This window comes from Drosophila hydei, unplaced genomic scaffold (genome assembly GCF_003285905.1).
Source record: "Drosophila hydei strain 15085-1641.00,03,60 unplaced genomic scaffold, DhydRS2 tig00008114-arrow-pilon, whole genome shotgun sequence".
Taxonomy (NCBI): domain Eukaryota; kingdom Metazoa; phylum Arthropoda; class Insecta; order Diptera; family Drosophilidae; genus Drosophila; species Drosophila hydei.
The window spans coordinates 6,639,809-6,659,702 of record NW_022045827.1 but is presented as its reverse complement, the minus strand read 5'-3'; the positions used below and the strand labels follow the sequence as shown (position 1 = coordinate 6,659,702).

The 19,894-nt window shown below is 36.5% G+C and overlaps 2 protein-coding genes across 5 annotated transcripts in view; one reads left to right on the top strand and one right to left on the bottom strand.

The window, feature by feature from the left end:
• LOC111595558 overlaps nucleotides 1-19,605 on the bottom strand; it is a 28,401-nt gene extending 8,796 nt beyond the window's left edge. The window contains exon 1 of the mRNA XM_023309352.2: nucleotides 19,208-19,605. Coding sequence (XP_023165120.2) covers nucleotides 19,208-19,421 — 214 coding nt within the window. The 5' untranslated portion in view covers nucleotides 19,422-19,605. The remainder of the gene's footprint in view (nucleotides 1-19,207) is intronic.
• Nucleotides 1,764-19,056, top strand: LOC111595560. Of its 4 annotated transcripts, none has more exons than XM_023309354.2 (9): nucleotides 1,764-1,928; nucleotides 11,900-13,227; nucleotides 13,618-13,835; nucleotides 13,905-14,057; nucleotides 14,494-14,623; nucleotides 17,208-17,405; nucleotides 17,798-18,215; nucleotides 18,280-18,442; nucleotides 18,501-19,056. In XM_023309354.2, exons 2-9 carry the CDS (start codon nucleotides 11,982-11,984, stop codon nucleotides 18,966-18,968), a joined length of 2,994 nt encoding a protein of 997 aa, XP_023165122.2. In that variant the 5' UTR covers nucleotides 1,764-1,928; nucleotides 11,900-11,981; the 3' UTR covers nucleotides 18,969-19,056. The 4 variants fall into 4 exon arrangements, with proteins under 4 accessions (XP_023165122.2, XP_023165123.2, XP_023165125.2 ...); XM_023309355.2 differs by having other exon boundaries at nucleotides 1,764-1,932; XM_023309357.2 differs by lacking the exon at nucleotides 1,764-1,928 and adding an exon at nucleotides 2,436-2,452.
• Nucleotides 19,606-19,894: the final 289 nt, after the last annotated feature.

Sequence of the window (19,894 nt, the reverse complement as noted above, 5' to 3'; positions counted from 1 at the left end):
ATAAGCACTTAAGACAAGAAAAAAAAAGAAAAAGAGTAAAAAAACCCGTCGCTGTCGTCTGGCCCAAGTGCCTGCACATAATAGCACTCAAATAAAACAATTAAGGCACACATAAGCACGTCAAGAGACGATGAAATCATTTGCAGGATACACACACATTGGGCACAACCAATAAAGATGCCCCGAAAAGATTGCCAGCAATTTGGGTTTAAGGCTCGTGCAGGTCGCATGCCAAAAATGAGGGATCCAACGAAAAGAAAAAAAACGTATAAGATATGTCGAAAAAATGAAAAGAAAAAACCAAAATAAATAAACACCAGCTTGGCATTTTTGGCATTGAACCCTCCGGCAACGAAATGCCCAAAAAACAAGAGCGAAATGAAATCAAAATAAAACTAAAAAACTCAATAAAAATGCGTGCTTGGAACTGCTTGGAGACGATGCTCGATGCTCGAGACGGTTTGTCTGCCAGCGGCAAAACGATGATATAAATAAAATGCACGATTTTTCTATAACCATCACAACAAGAGCCCAAAACCAACCAATAAAACACAAGAAGACAAAGAAGAAGAAGCAGAAAATGTTCAACATTTTTGTTTTTGTCTTGTTTTCTTGATGTTGTCGAAGCCATTTATACGCTTGGCTTTTTGAGAACATTTCATAGAGGCCATAATAATGTCGATTAATCAGATATCATTGTGCATTATTTTAGGTATTTTATATAGTTGACTGGATAGAGTAAGAAGTAGAGTGTTACATGAAATTCTTAAGATTTATTTGTAACTGAAATCTTGGTTAGCTGAGTTGAACCTGTTTGAATTAGAAACTTTAAAGTACTTTTCTGCAAAGATATTACATTTAGAGATAAAATATCTCAGCTGAACTGAACTGGTTCGTACCAGGAAATGAGAGTTAAGAGTCGATGCCTAAACTTCGATTGAAGCTGCGAATTTAAGCATATTTCAAATCTTGAGAAGATTTGCCCTCTTCTCTCTCTTGTTTCTCTTGTCAAGATTTTTACACAGTTAAAATATATTCTCTATCTATCTGAACTGTAGGCTATCAGCAAGCATAGCATATTGATTTTCTACAAATTTATGTATTATAATTAATTCATTTTGGAACACGAGATATGTCACATTGCGATAGCCGCAGTCAAGATTTCTACAAATAATTTGAACTTTAACCACATTTCAAATTCAAACGATTATTGAGTTACTTCACAGCACATTCCATACCCGACAAACATCGTAAACAAGCAGTCATGCACATAGTCCAAATGGCAGGCACAAATACAAAAGACTTAGACAACGAACTCAGGTAGCAGCCAATTCAAGTGAAATGCTTTTTTTTTTATATTTTATTTAAGGCTTCATGCCTGTTAAACTCTGCCAGCTGGGTAATTCCAGCAAAATATGTCTATTTCCACCCCAGCCTAAAAGTCAAGCACACACACCCAGTTTCAAGTCGCTCAGTCAGCGGCCTTGTGACGCATTTCGAGCAACTGCCTGGTAATTCCGATATAGATTCTTGGCAATATAATCTTATCAATAAGGTGCGCTCTGTTTGCAGCGTATTATGTCTATGTCCGCTTGCAACCAATTGCTAAATATTTAAACAATTTATGTGACACACTCAAATTTAAGCACACACACATACACATATATATATGTATATAGTTGCATAACTATATGTTAAGTTGATGAACTGCGACTACAAAAGGGCGTGTAATTAGGGAACTTCGTTTTAGTATTGTTACGATCGTTAGCTCGTACAGCAAGCAGTATTGAGGAGTATATATCTATATCAAGTGTGATCACCCACGTCAGGATATATTGGCAGATATTTTACCATATATAGTCGCGACTTGCACAGCCTCTCACCAGTTCGTAAAGTGTGAAACGTTTATTGGGCATCGAATGCAACAAGTTGGTAATTTTTTGATTGATTAGCATCTATATTAAACAACAACAAAATAATGGATATTTGACTTCAGAAGTGTGTTTTCAATCAAAACGAACGATCACTCGATCGATCAGCATCACAAATTTAGCGTTAATCAAGTAAATTAATACATATTGCGAGTGTCCGCTATAAATTCACGAAACGATTGCCAAATATTTAATTTCACTTAGTATATTTGGGGTTTTTTCACTTTACTTCCCTTAAAACAAAAAGGCTGCAAGATATTGTGCAAAGGAAAAAATAAAATGCAACAACAAAAATGAATTGCAAAATATTTAACGAAAGCGCAAAATGCATGAAAATTGCGTGAGGCGAATAAATTCTCGGCGCAAAATGTGCAATAAATAAATTGATTGTAAAACGCAAAAAAATTGTTATAAAATTTACATAAAGTATAAAACAGAAATGAATAATAGAGCGTGAAATTTAAGTGAATAAAGTTGAAATTAAATACGTTATATAAATACGAATCGTATCAAAGGAGTGGGTAAGAGATTCCAGTTATAAGTCGAATTCATTCAAGATTTCCAGCTTTCTTTAACGATCTTGTTTTGTTTATTTATATATAAATGTGTTTATTTTAATGTATTTATATACGTTGTCAATCTATAAAATATTGATGTGCGACTCAGTTTTTGGTCACTGCAAAATATAAATATAAATATAAAAAAATATGTAATAATAATGTTAGATCATCAAAATTCACTTGCTTTAAACGGAATTTATGTGGTTTCTTTGCCTTATTTATTTATATCTATGTCAAGAATATACATGCATATATATGTATATATATGTGAGTAAACAATAAATTTTATGTTGCAATTAAACATTCAACGAACCACAAAGACGCAACCGACTACTCAGCCACATTGAGGAAGCTTTGAGGAACGCACGTAGGTCACAGCGCGTACACGATTTTTTTTGTGGACAAAAAACCACAGCGGCCACAACCGCAATAATGCCGGCTAATATTTTGCCCAACAAGTAGATGAGATGGACGCATAATTTGCTGTTGTTGTCATAAAAAGCGACAACTTCATTGAAAAAGCGCGAGCAAAGAAAAAAAAAATAAAAAAAGGCTAAGTAAAAAGTATAATTAAATATGACTAAAAACTTCAAGTTGAAGATATAATACGCTTACAAAAGAAAATTGTATATTAGATATTCCTTGGATGTAGAAATAATTTTATGTTGATAAGCAGACAGCATAGAAGAGAGCTCATGGAACAGGCAAGGGCAAAAGTTGGAGACAGAGGGAATTGGAGAGAGAGAAGAGAGCGGTAAGGAGACAAGGCTGACGAAAAGAAAAAACAAATAGATCGATGGGTAGACAGAGAGAGAAAGGTAGAGACAATGAGAAATACAGTAGATTGAGTGACAAAGTGCGAAAGTAGAGAAAGAGAGATAAAGAGTGAGAGGAGAAAGAGTTAGAACAGAGAATGAGCGCAGATAGAGCGAGTGAGGGATCAGAGAAAAAACAAATTAAAGGAGCGAAAAACAAAGTAAAACAGCAGAAAGACAGGGAAGACTGAAAGATTCTCCGATGGTCTCATAAATACAATATAAATATCCACAAATATCCAATACAGATATAAATATCCACAAGTCACCAATATTTTAGAAACTTATAGATATACTTACTACTAATGGACTTCATGTCATAATGCACTAATATAATGACACTTAGAGCCAACTGGCATAGCAATGGATAAGCTGCTGTCTCATTGCGTACATATACGATGTACTCTGTGCGATACAAGAGTATATAATTCTCATATTACACCAACTACAGACACAAAAAAGAGAATTGTCTAGAAATTCCTTAAAATTTTTGCCGAAAGTTTGAAAGCAAAACAAAAAAAAAAAACACAGAACAATTGCTGCGTGTTGCCTTTTTGTTGTTGTTCTAGTTGGAAATGAGTCGAGAAAATGTCTTGTGCTGTACAAAAGAATATAAATATTTAGCGTGTAGAATTTCTCGTTTGCTGTTGCTGAACATTCTGCAAACGCTTTAGTTTTAAGTGCAACATTGAAAGAACCTTGGGACGCCAACACAATAAACAAGCCACAAAGCGATTTCATAGTAAAGAAATTTTTAACAACAAAGAAAGCAAAGTTCCAGTTTTTTTGTTTCTACTCTTCTACTCTGTTTTATATATATCTTTAAGATCCAAACTGGAATACAGTAGTCATAAGATTTTGATTATTCGATATAATATAACGAACTTAGTTGCGTATGTCCAAAGCAGTTCCGCATGTATTTATTAAGCTTTAGTACGATTTTTTTGCATTTTTATTGATAGGCAAATCGAACGTAGCCGGCTCTACAAGGGGGGCATGCTTATGAGTTTTATGAGGTAGACAGAGCAAGCATATTAAATTCGATACACGCTCCATTTTTAAACGCTGCGCCTGGGTAGACGAACTTCCTCCTACAGAGTGTGACAGACCTCAGTTCGCCTTGCACATTATTATAATTTACTATATATATATATATTTATTTTTATTTTTTTTGCATGAATTTTGATGGCTTGTGTTAAGCATATATTTATTTTTATTTTATTTTTAATGCGCTTAATGGCAACAACAAATAAAAAGGTCAACGTGCAAAGAACTTTGTCATATAATAAACAAAAATTAAATGTAGCTTGGATTAGAGTAAACGCATATTTTAAATATATATATATATATATATATATATATATATATATATATATAATCTATAGAAAGCAGATATTTTATTTACATAAAAATGATATAAATTTTTCAATCATCTGAATATTTTAAAATATTTGTATAGAAGAGGTGAGATTTTGAATTGAAATTTGTTTTTTTTTTTAAACAAAGTTTTGCAATTATTATTGATGAAATAGTATAGATAAGAAACGTTTAGTATTTCCAACAGCAATTGGCTATGAAATATGTATCATAAACATCATACACAGAAATAAATACTGAAGTATCTATGTATAGAACAGTTAAGTGAAGCAAAAATATATTGTTGTGCCCATTAGTCAAAAGCTAAAGCAACAAAAATGATATATTATTTCATAAATTCTACAAGCTATGTGATGGGTATCTAAACAGTCAATCAAAGTCAACTTTATAATATTCTGATGTTTGTCATTTTCTAAGCACTAATACTACATAATCACACATAGAACACATATACAGATATATATATATAAATATAAGTATATCTATATGGCGCCTATTCAAATTTGGGGGCCAGCACGTTGCCACTTTATCAGCATCACGCTCTTAAGATTCCAGCTAAACAGAGCGAACGAGACTGAATGCTGTTGCTGCGGCTGTTGCTGTTGAGGCTGCTGTCAGCGTCGCAACGTCGACGTCAACAGCGCTGATCGAGCCAAGTTGAGCTAAGTTGAGTCGAGCTGAAACTGAACAGTGATCGTGGTGCTCTGAGTTGGTTTTGGTTTGGTTTGTTCGTTGGTCGCTGTTTTCTGTGTCTGCTTTCAGTTTCATTTGAGACGTCGTCGCGGCCGCAAGTGCTGAAAGCAGCTCAACAATAGCAACAACACGCAACGTGTGTGCCTCCACTAAATGAACATAAACCAACGCCAGAAAGAAGCAAAAAACAAAGCCAAAAACAACTAAAATTTAAACGGGTTAATCAATATACGACAACAACAAAAGCAACAACACGCTGGATTTTGAGCTTTTTCTGTGTACGTGTGTGAGCGTGCGTCTGTCTGCTTTGTACTAAAGTGCAAGTGATTGCTTTTGATTGTTATTATTGTATTGTTGTTATGCTTTGCATAAGCGTTGGCAATTCATAAACAATGCAAAGAAGTGCGCAAAATGCATAAATAAAGTGCATTCGTTTTACATATTGATTGAACGCAATTTTCAATCGTATAACTTATAAAGTGCGGCCGCTAAACAAGTTCGTTGCCTAAGTCATTTGTTTGCCAGTGCCAACTATCCATACTTTCAAAAAAAAAAACAATATCATAAAAAACTTAATTATTTATAATACTCGCAATTTATTGCTAATATATGCAATTTTGACCGTCCAGCCAGCCACGTCGTCAACAAGAAGTCGCATATAAGGCAAGTGTGAGGGGTACAACAAAAGCAAAAGCCAACAGAATAAAAAAAAATAATCTTTTGCTCGAAATGCCAGATGTCAAATAAAAGAAGAAGAACAAAAATTTATGTGTATTTAAAAAGCGTTGTTTATAAATCACAATCGAAATAATAATATAAAAAACAACAATCGAAGCGAATCGCTTACAAAGTTACTGCGATTTCAATGTCAAGAAAAATCAACAATAAAACAAGCAGCAGCCGCAGCTGCTCGACGGCGCGTGGGTTCTTCCAAAAGGGTTTGAAATGAACGCGCTGCATCGTCTATACTAGTAAAATGTCAGACACCAATTGAATCTTATGATTGCAATTGCAATTGCAATTTGTTATTTGCGTTTCTAAAGCAAACACAATTTGCTAGAAAGCAAATAACGAGCTGCAGGTTCTCTCTTTGTGTTTGTGGGCATGAAGTGATCTACTAATTGATACCCTGTTCTAAATGTTTGCATTAGTAGAAGTTGCCTTTTAAATTTTTTTGCAGTGTAAAGTGTAGTTAAGAAAGACTTTGAAACATCTATCAATCCAGAGAAAATTTATGACTTGAATTGCCATTTTAAACGTTTTTAGGGCACTCAAAGTTAGAAATAAAATTACAATATTTATACAAATTATAATACATAAAATCGAAGCACATAAGGACCTACTTTATGTTTGAATCTAATTGTTAAAAAATTAACAAGGTGTGTTTTCATGAAATTAGAAAGCTTTTTATATCAAGCATCTCCTCTTCTTATCATCAGTTGGATTTTTATATATCTCAAAGTGACTGTCTATATATCAGAAACATCACAGACTATTATTTGAATTCAGTATTAGATAGTTATGCATTCATCAGACATCAGACAGTTTTCTTTGTGTCTTCTAACATTTCATGAATTCTAAATTCTAAATTTAATTCTTAAATTTCTTTGCCAAAAACTTCAAAGTAAACCAACCATTGGCCGCTGTTGCTACGTTTAGGGTATACAAAATACGAAATAAAAAGTGTGCAAAAACGCAATTTGAATTTATAATTTTTGCAATTATTTTTCATAAATTTGCGGGGCAATAAAAAAGTCATAGCATATCTGAAATGCTTACGCGCTATTTGAATTACATCCGCTCCACCTCGGCCCGCCCATAGAGCCAACACCTACTCACAGGGAACTCGAATAATTGCGCGTCTCTAATTTGTTTATAGAATTTTAAATAATAATAATAATAATAAGTATCAGCTGCTTCTGCTGCTGATTGATGAACTGACACAGCTGGCTTTGGTTTTGTAATTTGCTGTTCTCTGTTGTCTTTCTTTAATTAAAAAAAATAAATTGCCTACAAATAATAATAAACAAATTACTGTCTGAGCTAACACTTCAGTTCAGTTCAGTTCAGTTCAACTTCGAATCGGTTTCTGTTCGGTTCTGTTGCGTTCACTCGCAGAATTCACAATCTCACGTCAGCTGCAATCGAAAAGTGAAATATTTACCACCCGCCAGCCCTCTCGCACTCTGTCTCTTTCGCTCTTTCTCTCTCCCTCTCTCTGTGTCTCTGATTGATGTCAGAGTTAAGATCTTGATGATGTTGACGCTGTTGTTGATTAAAATAAGCACGTCTCATTCGAACGATGCAAAGATTTAAATGCTTTTACGCTGCTTTAGTGATGGCACGTAAATAAATATAATCTATATATATTTGGCATATCGTTGTCTTAGATCTTAGTTATATATATAGTACTGGCTCAACTTATCTAAGAATATATGCAAACTGTTCACGCTTTTACTATGAAGCCTTCAGAAATATTTACAAATATTTATCTTATCAAGACCGAATTGATTAGTTTATAAAAATAAACTATAGATAACTAAAAGTACTATTTCATTTTATTATATTGGTTAATTCTAAAATAAAATAAAAAGTAAAATTGATATTTAATTTTAATACAAAATTTAATATAATTGATATTAAATTTTAATCAATATAATATATATAAATAATAATAAAATAATATAGGCTAATAATAGAACCGGTAGGTTCTGGAAATACCTTTACGGACAACCTGCTTATATTTTGTTTATTAAACCTTGTTAATTTGTTGATTGGTAATAATCAACAAATATATTTCGTCAAGCCTGCTAAATGTATAAAATTATAGATTATAAATATAAAATAATAACAAGCAGTACGACTATGCATATGAATTAACAAATGTGACTCAGCATTGTTAATATATATATATATATATTAGTGGGTTCTAATACAGGTCAAAAGGTTTAGTAAACAGGAATTTGACTCAATGTTTGCTAAGATTGTTAGCATATAGAATTCTAATATAAAACCTGAATAGCCTTATAACTAAGCAGAGATGCCCTATATCTGTCGTATTTCAGTTTCAACTACAAATAGACGAACAAGAAAAGAATAGTTTGACTTTTAGTAATTAAAGTTTTCGCCTCGTTGATGACATGTACATGACAGAGCTATAGAATGAGTAGTGAATGAATTACTTTTATAGCACATTGTGATTATCTCATTGTCTCATCAGATTCTCGAATAATTTCAATTCTTCAATCATTTGTATAAATATTAAACATGTAAAACGTTGAAGGATTATGTCATAAGGCTTTAATTATTTAAACTTAAATTGCGTTCCAGCCTTGTATCATTCGTTCATTCATTCTAAAAGCAAGGAAATATTATAATTTTGATAAGTGTTAAGTGAATTGCATGACATATGATATGCAATGTTAGCAACTGTGTTTAACCTTTAGTGAGCTGACAAATTGAAAACACCTTTTACACTATAAGCTCAGTGATCAGTGCAGCATTCAAGAGCTACGTGTCTCGATGACTGCGATGTGAACGCTTTTGCCATAGTTTCATGAATGAAAGCTGCGCATATTCGATAAGGTCAATAATCAGTAGATTCAGAAATCAAACGTGCCATTTGTCTGCATTCCGCATTTATCGTTCATTGAAAGCGGAACTGCATTTAATCTGAAATGGGTTCGCTGAGAGGAATGTAGGTTCTCATTTCGAATAGGGGATTTGGTGTCAGGGCAACAGCAGTAGCTCAATTCTGCCTCTAAGTGGCAGCGGCGGCCTCTCTTCTATGAACGAACGAACCGGCTTCACGAAATGCGCATTGACCTTGCAACGCCTGAAAAATGTACAAATCAATTTTCGAATTTAAAAAAAAAAAAATAATAAAAAAGGCGTCGTGAGCAGCTGCCAAAAAAAAAGATCGAAAAACGAGAAAAACGAACGCAGAATATTTTAACTTAATTTATTTCCACATGTTCGTTGTTGTTGTTTTTGTTGTTATTCACGCATATAAAAAACGTTTCAGTTTTAGGGGTTTTAATATACATATATATTTATCTATATATATATATATATATATATATATATATATATATATATATATATATATATATATATAAATATATTTGTTTTTTTTTTTATAATTTTATTGTATTTTTTGCATGTCGTTAATTAATGACAACTGTTAGCCTGAGTTGACCACGTTGTTGCACACATCACGAGACACACAGAGAGCCAAAGAGAAGCCAAGAAATCAATCATTCAAATTGATTTGTTGCTAATTTGTTATTCAAACAAGCCGACGCTCTTCAACTCGAAACCAATAAACGCAAAATGCATTTGACCACAAAATAAAAGTAAATAAAAACATATAATATATATATATGTCTTCATATGTTTGTATTTATTGTTCGAATGACGCGCAATCCAAGTGCTAATTGCATTTAGTTAATTAAATGTTAAAAGTTGATCAAATTGAGCGAAACAGCATTGGCTATTGCGAAGGTATATTCATATTGAACTTGGGTAATAAAGAGCTCGAATAGCAAATGCCCTTTATAAAGCGGATTAGCTTGGAACTAATATAAAATGTGAATTCATTTCTAGTCTTTAGATAAAAAATGATTAGAAGGGAAAATAAATAGTTTAAGTCGAAAAAATTAACAGTTTCCTGAATTTCAACTTTTAGATATAGAGAAACTATAGAGTAATCATATACATAGAAAGAAAAGCTAAAATTTGCAGTCAATCAAATGAAATAGAAACATCTTGAAGACTCCATATTATAAGTTTTTCATTTCGAAAGAAATGTATTCAAATATTTTAAGATATATATAAAATTTTAAGATTCTCAGTTGAAAAATTCTATAACTCCATTAGTTTCTAGCTCTAATGCCCTTAACTTGCCTTCCAGCTATATTTGCTGTGCAACCCAGTCAAACACAGGGTATCCAAACCCATTCAAAAAGTCAGATTTAATCTAGCGCTGGCAACAGTTTTATTTAGTTATTAAGTTTTTTTACTGATGGTTTGATGGGGCCTAACAAAAACATGTCTTCATAAAGTGGTTGTTGTTGCTGCTGTTGCTGTTGTTGCATTTGTGCGTCTCACGCTTTAATCATTTGCTAATGTCAACGGCTTAAGCGCCGCCTGCTCTTCGTTTTCCGCAGCTGCAGCAGGTTTCGATAAAACTTAAAAGCAAATAAATAAAAAAGAAGAAGAAATATAGTCAAAAACCTTGACCATATAGTTGATTTGTTTGTTTTTCGTTTTTACAATCCATTTATATATGTTTCTAATGCGCTACTCAATTTAATCACGAGTTGTTTGGTTTTTTTAGCCTTTTTATTTTGGCAAAGAAAAACATTTCTCCAGCCTCAAAAATTGCTATGCACAGCAATTTTTATTTTATCTTTTTTCTTGTATTTTTTGTAGAGCCATTGTTAAAGCCCATTTTGTTGCTCGTTGGTGGCTCTTAATGTTTTACATTGACTCATGTTCATGAACATGACTTTTGGAAAATATTTTGCTTGGCGTTTATCAAGTTTCAAATTGAAAAGTGCGTGATCAGCCGAAATTGCTGTTTTTTTATTTATTTATAACTAGCTTTTAATAGCAGCAGCAGCAAATTGTAAAATAATTGTTGGCTAAATACAAAAGAAATACATTTAAAATCGAGGAGACTAAGAGAATTGCTTTTGTGCAATGAATTATCTTTCTAAGCTGATTTCATTAAAGAAAAATGTGGATTTTGTTATTGTGATGATAGTCATTAGATATAGATAACGACTTATTGTAGTCAATGTAAGGATATACGTCAATGTAAAGATATACTTAGGATGTAGATCTGATGTCTATAAGCCAAGCTATAGATAGTTGATCTATATGAAGTATTTTCGCAGCTTGGCCTATAAATGTAGATGTCTGATCTACTACCTATATCAGCAATCTATCCATATCATAGAATTGCCTTTAACAAGCAGCAGAATATATATGAATATCCATACATGTTATATAAATATTACAAAAGATATTTTTATATATACATATATATATATATATTTATGATTTTTTTCTGCCGCAACAAATTCCCTTTATTTCTATTTTTTTATCACCAAAAATACATTTCTATTTAGTCATATAATAATTTGCTATTTTTGCTAATCTCTACCCTACTCTTTCTCTACCATTTCCATACACTCTCCCTCTCTCTCTAATTAGAATCATGGTTAATGTGTTTTTACCCTTTCCTCATTTTGAGCTCCATTAACGTTAATTAAATTGAAAATGTTTTTAATAACAGAATAATAGGATAATTGTAAAGGCATTTCACTTTTTCGCATTGCGAAAGTGTCGAAACTAACGAAAACAACGGTAATTTAACAATAATAAATTTTAATAATAATAATAATGATGGCGCATAATTGCGTCAATTTACTGAGCGTCAATCAATCAAGACTCGCATTTGGTTGCTTTCAAAAAATGTTTGATTTATGACATTTCTTGTTGTTCATTTTTGTTGTAGATTTTTTGGATGCTGATAGAGTCACGGGAGATACCGAACAGAAGACTTAACTAAATATCAAACCAAGACACATTCCATTGCAATGATACTGCGAACGAGTAGAATTTGCCTGCTGGGGCTTTGGCTGCTCACGCTGCTTACCCTGCTGCAGGCCCAGGGCGAGGATTATGGCGGCGATATGGGGGACGGTGGCGGTGTTGGTGGCAGTGATGACATCTACGAGCCGGCGCAGCAGGAAACCGCAGTTGATACGGAAACACAGCAGCGACGCAATAGCATCGAGGCCGAAGAAAGTGCTCTGCCCGCAGAGACGGTCAATGCGCTGCAGTCCATGGAACAGCAATCGACCACGGAGAAGGTGCCGATCGCGGTCACTGAGATGTCAGTGCCCACAGCTGCATCGGCAACCACCGAGTACGATGAGAATACGGCAGCTGAAGTTATGGAAGATGCGCCCACACAGAAACAGGAGACGAAAGTCGTCAAGCCCGCGAGGAATTCGCAAGAGTACTACTACGAGGACATGCAGGAAGAGGAGCAACACGCAGAGCCGCCCAAAAAGCAGTCACAGGAGGAGCAGTCCACAGTCACAACGACAACAGTGCCCGAATATGTGCGCAAGGCCAAAGCGGAAAGATTTCCTCACAAAGAGCCCGACTATGTCGAAGACGATATGGTGGTGGAGCACCAAACGCAGCCTATTTACGTACCCAAGGATCAGGAAGACGGCGTCATCTATCGCGATGAGCCGGCCCAGCCGCAGGCACACATACAACAGCTGCCCATGAGCCACAAAGCCAAACCCTTTAAGCCCAGCTCCGACGAGTACTATTACGATGACCAGGACAGCACGGAGCATCGCATCACAACCACAATTCAGCAGACCCCAACAACGACAACGACGACAACAACAACAACAGAGGCACCGCTGCCAGTGCTCGCAGCACGTTTTGGTGGTTTCGCCGGCTTCGGTGGTTGGCCCGAACCAACGCCCATTGCCGTGCCCACTAACGGGCCACCAGTCCTCATGCCAAGCTCAACCACAACGACGACGACGACAACGACAACAACAACAACAACGCCAACACCGACTGCAACAACGCCTGCGCCTCGAAAGCAATCGAAGCACATACATCTGACCAAGCCAGAGCTGTTGCCCGCCGATCAGCTGCGCAACTACATCAAGGATGTCTATATACGCATGCCGCTAGCGGTTATCGTGGATCCATCTGCAGCATCGCTGGACCAGGCCAAGCGGTTGTACATAGATGCGTTGCAGGACAAAAATATAAATATAAAAATTGTGCTCGTCACGCTGAATGCCTCAGGTATGTAGTTTTAAAAACTTATCGACTATCGATGATCGATAATTGTTGAAAATAGGGGTACTGGGAGATGTTATAAGAATAATATGAATGACAGAAATAGTCGGAGTTTGTTGCCAAGCGTAAGATATAGAAAAACTATCGAAACTATTACGATAATGTATCGATAACTATGCCGATTTCAGCTGTAACTTTTGGATATTTTAAATTCTTAAGAATAGTTTGAACCGTGGTGAAGAAAATAATTCGATTATACAGTTCTCAGTAACACTTAACTGATCGATAACTACAATGAACTTAATCTAAATAAATGTCTTGAGTCTATAATCTGTCTATATCTGTTTATAATCTGTTACCTTTAACTTATACTCAATCTGTATTTATTCATTTCAGGTGTGCCCTCCGCTTTCAGTTTCAACAATACGCGAGAGTTCATTGCGGGCCTGAACAGCACTAAAGAGATAGAGGGCGGCAATGCCTTTGTGGGCGTGTTGCAGGCCGCCGAGTTGGTGCCCTATGACAGCGCCATATTTATATCGACAGCTGTCATACCGCCGCACACAGATATTGTACAGGATGCAGCGATTACATTGCTAAAGAAGCGCATACGCGTGAGTTGATAAACTTTTAAAGAGAGTTAGATAATATTGTAACTTTTATTAATCGTACTCTCTTTGCAGTTGTTTATGCTGTGGTACGGCGAGCGGTCGGCCAACGAGAATGAGACAGAAGATGCTGTGGGCGGCATTTTGGGCGAGGTGGCCATACGATCAGGCGGCGAAATTATTCATATTGTGAGCACAGAGCATGGACAGCATATAGCGGGCAATACGGTAAAGAGCGCAAATAGTCGTACGAGCGTAATTAGTGTAATTAAAAGTCTGATGGAGCTCAGCAAACAGCCAGCAGCTAGCAGCTAGCCTGCTGCCAAGTGTTGAAATTGAAAGTGGCGACAACAACAACAGCGGCAGCAACAAGTGTTGCCCAAGCAACCAAGTGAGACGCAAATAGCAGCTTGGATTACCTTTCAGACAGGTGCTCAAGAGCACGACGACGCGATTTGCTGCTGCTGCGATTGTTGTTGTTGTTGTTTAGCTGTTTGTTGTGTTGATGATGTTGCATCTTTGTGCAAAACTAGGTTATGGAAAGAAAAGTGAAGGGCAAATTTGTTTATAGAAAGGAAACTAGACATTCCAAAAACAATAACAACCAGATAACAACGTCTCTTTCTTTCTCTCTCCCTCTCTCTCCTTAAATCTCTAATTTCAGTTAACGCTCGTCTCAGATGCGTATCAAGGTACCCAGGAGCTGGAGCTACCTGTTGATACGACGCTGTCCAGTTTACATGTGCGAATCGATGCCAACATGCGACGTGCCACACTGGCAACGCCCAATGGTGGTTAGTTTAACAGTTAAACCCAAACCCAAACACACACACACAGACACACACACACACAAAATAAGCTATCTCACTCTTTTAGTACTAACCAAGTAGTTGGAGTTGAAGAAGCAGCAGAACAAAGAAAACGGGGCTGTACTTCATACTAATAGTGTTGTAAAAGTTCAGCGTGTACGGGTTCAACAATAAGGGATCTTCAATTTCGTGGCCCATGCGTATGGGCGCGCCTAGGCTAGCTTCGATTTAAGTTGTTTTGTAGCTAACTTTACATATATATGCATATATTTATGTATATCTCTATATACTATATACGTTAATTTAACTCATTCACACACGCTACTTCTATCTCAATATCAATATTTTCTTACTAAAAAGCCAGTGTTGTAAAATGTCTCAAGAGTCAACTGTACTTATTTATATGTGCTTAGCTTTAAGTTTTATATTTTAACTAACCGCCTACCCTATCCCATCCAATCCTCTTCCGACTTATGTTTCCTCAGCCTGTTTTATGTACATAGCCAAAAAAAGAAGAACTAATAACACATCCAACGCTTCCCCTAACCAAAACGCTAGCCTAATGCTAAATACTTAACATTAACGTGTAGTACAAAAGAATTTCTTCAAATATTATTTACAGACGCAGATATATGTTTATGTTTATGAAAGTAATAAATGTTTAGCTTTAAGGGTCTACAATAAAAAAGACACACAAATAATTTCGCAAATAACTTTAAAAAAAAATAAATTGTTCAGCGTACTTTTAACTTTAGCTTCCAAACCGACCCCAGCACAGGTTTAACTACAATTTGCACTTGTCGATCTTTGTTTAAGTTTGTTTGTCCTAAGCGTAAGTATACAAAATGTTCGTATATTTTTATATGTCTATATGTTTGGCACTTTTTTACACTGTACTAACTAAACGTTCTCCCGGCTATACACAGCACAAATTGTGAATGTTTTCTAACCACGAGCCACTTTTATTAATTTTATATAAATGGTTGCTATCAAAATTGGTCTAGAATCGGGCGACTTGCGTATTATTCACACATCAATGTCTATGTCCACGTAGCCAGGGTGCATAGTTCAGACACTCCCAAAATAGATTATACGAATGCAACCAGACTAAAAGCAATAATGACTCAAGCACTCTCGTACTGTTTATCTCAACACAGATTCCAATGTGAATGGCGGCTTATCGCAATAGAAAGAATAATGAACGAAAACAAGAAGAGCTTTAATTTAGCATTCTAAAGATTATATATAATATATACCAAAGATTAAATATAATCCATACTAATGATCAGCTCAACTACAATCCCTTCAAATCCCTTCCAAATACAACAGCTTAAAGTTAATATGTTTATCGATATACAATAGCTAATCGATTACTTCAAAGAAATCACAGCTACTTTCCATGCCTTAAAGACTTATAACAAACATAATAATCAGTTATAAAATTCCCTAATGTAATTGGCTCATTTGAGATACGCAAACTCTGTTTTAAAATTTCTTCACATATTGTTATTCGTTTAACGCATGTGCTCTATATTATCAATTTATTGCACTGCTTACTTATCGTAAGTACGCTGTGAACTTTGCCATAAACACAGTTATAGTAGAGCTTACGGAAGTTATTTCCAGATAGAGTGAAAGAGAGGGAGAAGTGGATGACACATACACATACACACGCTAGCATACACACTAGCAATGCTGGCGCCGTTTTAACATTTTTTGTACAAATCAATTGAAGTTGCCTGCCGCAATATAGAAAATATTGCACATTGCATTTTGAAAATCGCAAAACTATAAAAATCGAAAAGCTTTCAATTTCCCAAACACATAAAATATATTTAATACTCTCACGAGCACACACACACACATGGCGAGTCATTTGTTTAAATTGTTGCCAAATTTTTGACGTTGCAGCATTAGTTACAATTATATAGACAAATACGTACACAATTAGTCGGCTGGCATGCATTTGGCCACTGCCATGGCCAAGTTCAAAAGTGGCCTCTGACCAAAATCGAAGGCAATTTTGTTGATGATGCACACGAATTGGAAATTTTATATTACGCCGCGGGTCATGTCAGCTGGCAAGTAGGCTTTCTTAAAAAAAAAAACTAAATTGTGGCTTAACACTTAACACTTTAGAGCTATTCAACTATTTATGTTTTTGTAATTTGTTTGATTTCACAATTCGAAAAACAATCGTTTTTATGTTAAATGTTTTGCAGAAGTAGTTTCCTTGCACAACAATAACAACACAATTAATAACAGCAATAACAGAGCAGCTGCTCAGCGTAGAGTTGCCAGCGTGCAAGTGGTTATATATTCATATAGCTATAATTACAGCTGATGACAATAGCTTGCACAAATACTTGCATGTCATAACTGAAATTACTTGCACTCATTTTTGAGTTGCGCACAATATTTAATAAATATATTTTTTCTGTATACAATGATCCGCTAGCAATCTGGCAACGCTGCATGGAAAACAGCTGTGTGCAGTGCTCGCAGTGAATGGCAAAAATACACCTGTTAATTTGTTTATGTGTGCATTACATTCTCCGTTTTCGTTTAGATATAAATTTAAAGAAACTGGTCAAATTTAAATCAATCAATGATACACGAAATGCTAACCCCGATGAACTGGATGCATACGTACCACTCAACAAGCTGCGCAAGGCAACAATCCTCAAGCTGCAATTGACGCCGGATTCACCAAAAGCCGCTTACAATGTTTTCATACGCGCCGAACGTAAAGCTGATGTTTTTCTTGGTAAGTTTCAAGAAAACCAACACAACACACAGCTAATCAATTAAAAATCAACTTGGCGACCGTGTTGGACGCATAGAACTGAACTAATTATAATTAAGATGCGTCGTTTTCTGAACCACGAAAAAATATAAAAACAACAAGCTAACCGGTGCTCGGGGCTCGTTTCCAGAGATAACGATGCCCGCCTGCTTGATAACCGTATCAACCTTGAGCGTCATCTGAGCGGAATGATTGTTGACGCCATCCAACTGAAAGTACACACAAAAGAGCTGCTTTTCTGCACCGACAACAACAACAAGAAGCTGACGTACTATCTGAATCCTGTTTCTATTATACAAAACAGAATATCTGCTTCCGGTGAATTCAATTACTGTTTCTTTGATCAATTACAGGTGATATTATTAAACGCATCGATAGCTACTATTCCCATGCTGTACATGAACGTCCTTTGGCGCGTCTGGCCAAACTCAAATTTCCCGAGTCACACGAAAAGCTAGAGAATGAAGTGGATTCACCTAAGAGCGAAGTGGAAACCTTTTCGCAAACGGAGCTAGTGCAGCCAACGACAAGTCTAAATCAAACACAATTTGCCGCTGCTACGGGTGAGCCGCAGCGTGCCAGCTTGAATGCCATGTTGCTGCAACGTTGCGGCACCAAAATCGAACTCAGTACGCAATCGCAGCTGCTTTTGAATGCGGGTCAAATATCTACGCTGCTCTTTGAGGTGACCAATATGCGAGCGGAGCGTGTCTATCAGACGGTGCAAGTGACGGACGAGCGGCGTTTCCTGGTGCAGCTCAGCCCGACGGGGTGAGTTGCCATTGAAACTTGTAGCAGGAAAATTTTAATTGACATTCTCTTCTCTCTGTTGCAGCTTCTATTTGCGTGCTCGAGAGACAAGCACCGTGCGTCTGACTGTGCTGGCACCCACGGGCACATCGCCCGGCACCACGGATAGAGTGACATTCACTAGCTATGGACGCGAAACGGCCACCTTGGCGGTTAGCCTAAAGGTCGTGTCCAGCATTGATGCGCAGGTATATTCCAGAAATATCTAAACTAGCTTACATTTTTGCATAACACGTTTATCACTAGGATTCCACTGGACCAAATCTTTCCTGGGAGTTTGGTAATCGCTGCGACTATGTAAGCAGTGATGGACAAAGCTGTGGCGATCGTTTCTGGACTTTGGATGTCACCGCTCAAGACTGGCAATCGGGCATACTGCGCTTGCAGACAACGCCAGCGGATGGACTGTTCTATCGCAATTACTATACGGCTGGTACAACGGAGCCCATGAAGGCCACATATATGGCATCCTGCTGTGAACCGAAGGTGGCCATAACGGCATACGATGCAGCGGGCAATCAGCGCAGCATTAACATTGATGTTAGAGACGTGGTGTTGACTGAGGCGGCTATAGCTGCCATCTGTTTGGGCGCCATTCTGCTGCTGTTGCTGATTATGCTGCTGATATGGGGCATTGTGTGGTGCTGCAAGCGACGCAAGGTGTCATTGGAGCTGCCCACGTATCGCTCGCACTCGACACGCAGCATGGAATAGATTAAGCGAGAGACTCTGCCAATACAAAAATAACAGCTACAATAACTATATATAGAGACGAACTTTAAGTGTTGCCCAATAAAAATACCAGAAAACTGTTAACGCTTATCAGCCAAAATATGGAACATAGAAGCAACAAGTGACAATTGACTCGTTGCTCTCCCTCTGAGTCTCACTCTCTCATAATCTTCAACTCCTCTCTCTCTCTCTCCCTCTCTCTTTTTGTCTGACACACTTACCGCGTTTGAGAATGCCAGCGATGAGAGCGTTGGCAGGCTGTGCGGGTGGTGCATGCACCACAGGCGGTGCTGCTGGAAGCAGGAGCGGCTTATTGGGAAAGTCGTCATAGCTGAGACCAGTCACCGAGGCACTAAGCAGTGGATTTTTAACAATTCGATTTGCATTGTTGTTGACGCGCGACGACGACACGTCACCTTTGGAGCGTTCGGACATGTTTACAATCGCGTTTCAGCACGGCACAGCGCTCTGATCAGAAGCTTGGGGTTGCGCAATGCGAATTGCGGGGCAGCAAAGATGATATTTGTTCGCACAGATGGCAAAATAGTTAAGAAAATAAAGCAGTCAAAAATTTACTTGCAACGCGCACAGTACCAACACCAGGGCTGCATCGATTCAGACAGTTCGTTAAGTGATTCGCCCTGGTTGTGCTCTTTCGTTCAATTTGGCCCAACGTTAACATATGAATGGCAAGCTTCAAGCTTTGGCGGTTTATTTCAATCTCTTTCATGATAATAAATTTAAAATACACAAAACTACAATATTTTTATAAGTGTAGCTGATTTTTATGGATATATAACTGATATAGATCAAAAATTAACTATTATAAAATATGCTGTGCCTATGTTGCATATTAGTTTGATAATGCTTGTTATATTTAACAGTGATGGCTGCTGTTATGCCACTGT

Excerpts from the sequence above, each read along its gene's own strand:
- LOC111595560 (XM_023309354.2), top strand. The coding sequence starts at position 11,982 with ATGATACTGCGAACGAGTAGAATTTGCCTGCTGGGGCTTTGGCTGCTC. Across the intron at positions 13,836-13,904 it reads TGCTAAAGAAGCGCATACGC|TTGTTTATGCTGTGGTACGG; the intron begins GTGAGTTGATAA and ends CTCTCTTTGCAG. Across the intron at positions 18,216-18,279 it reads GTGCAGCTCAGCCCGACGGG|CTTCTATTTGCGTGCTCGAG; the intron begins GTGAGTTGCCAT and ends TCTCTGTTGCAG.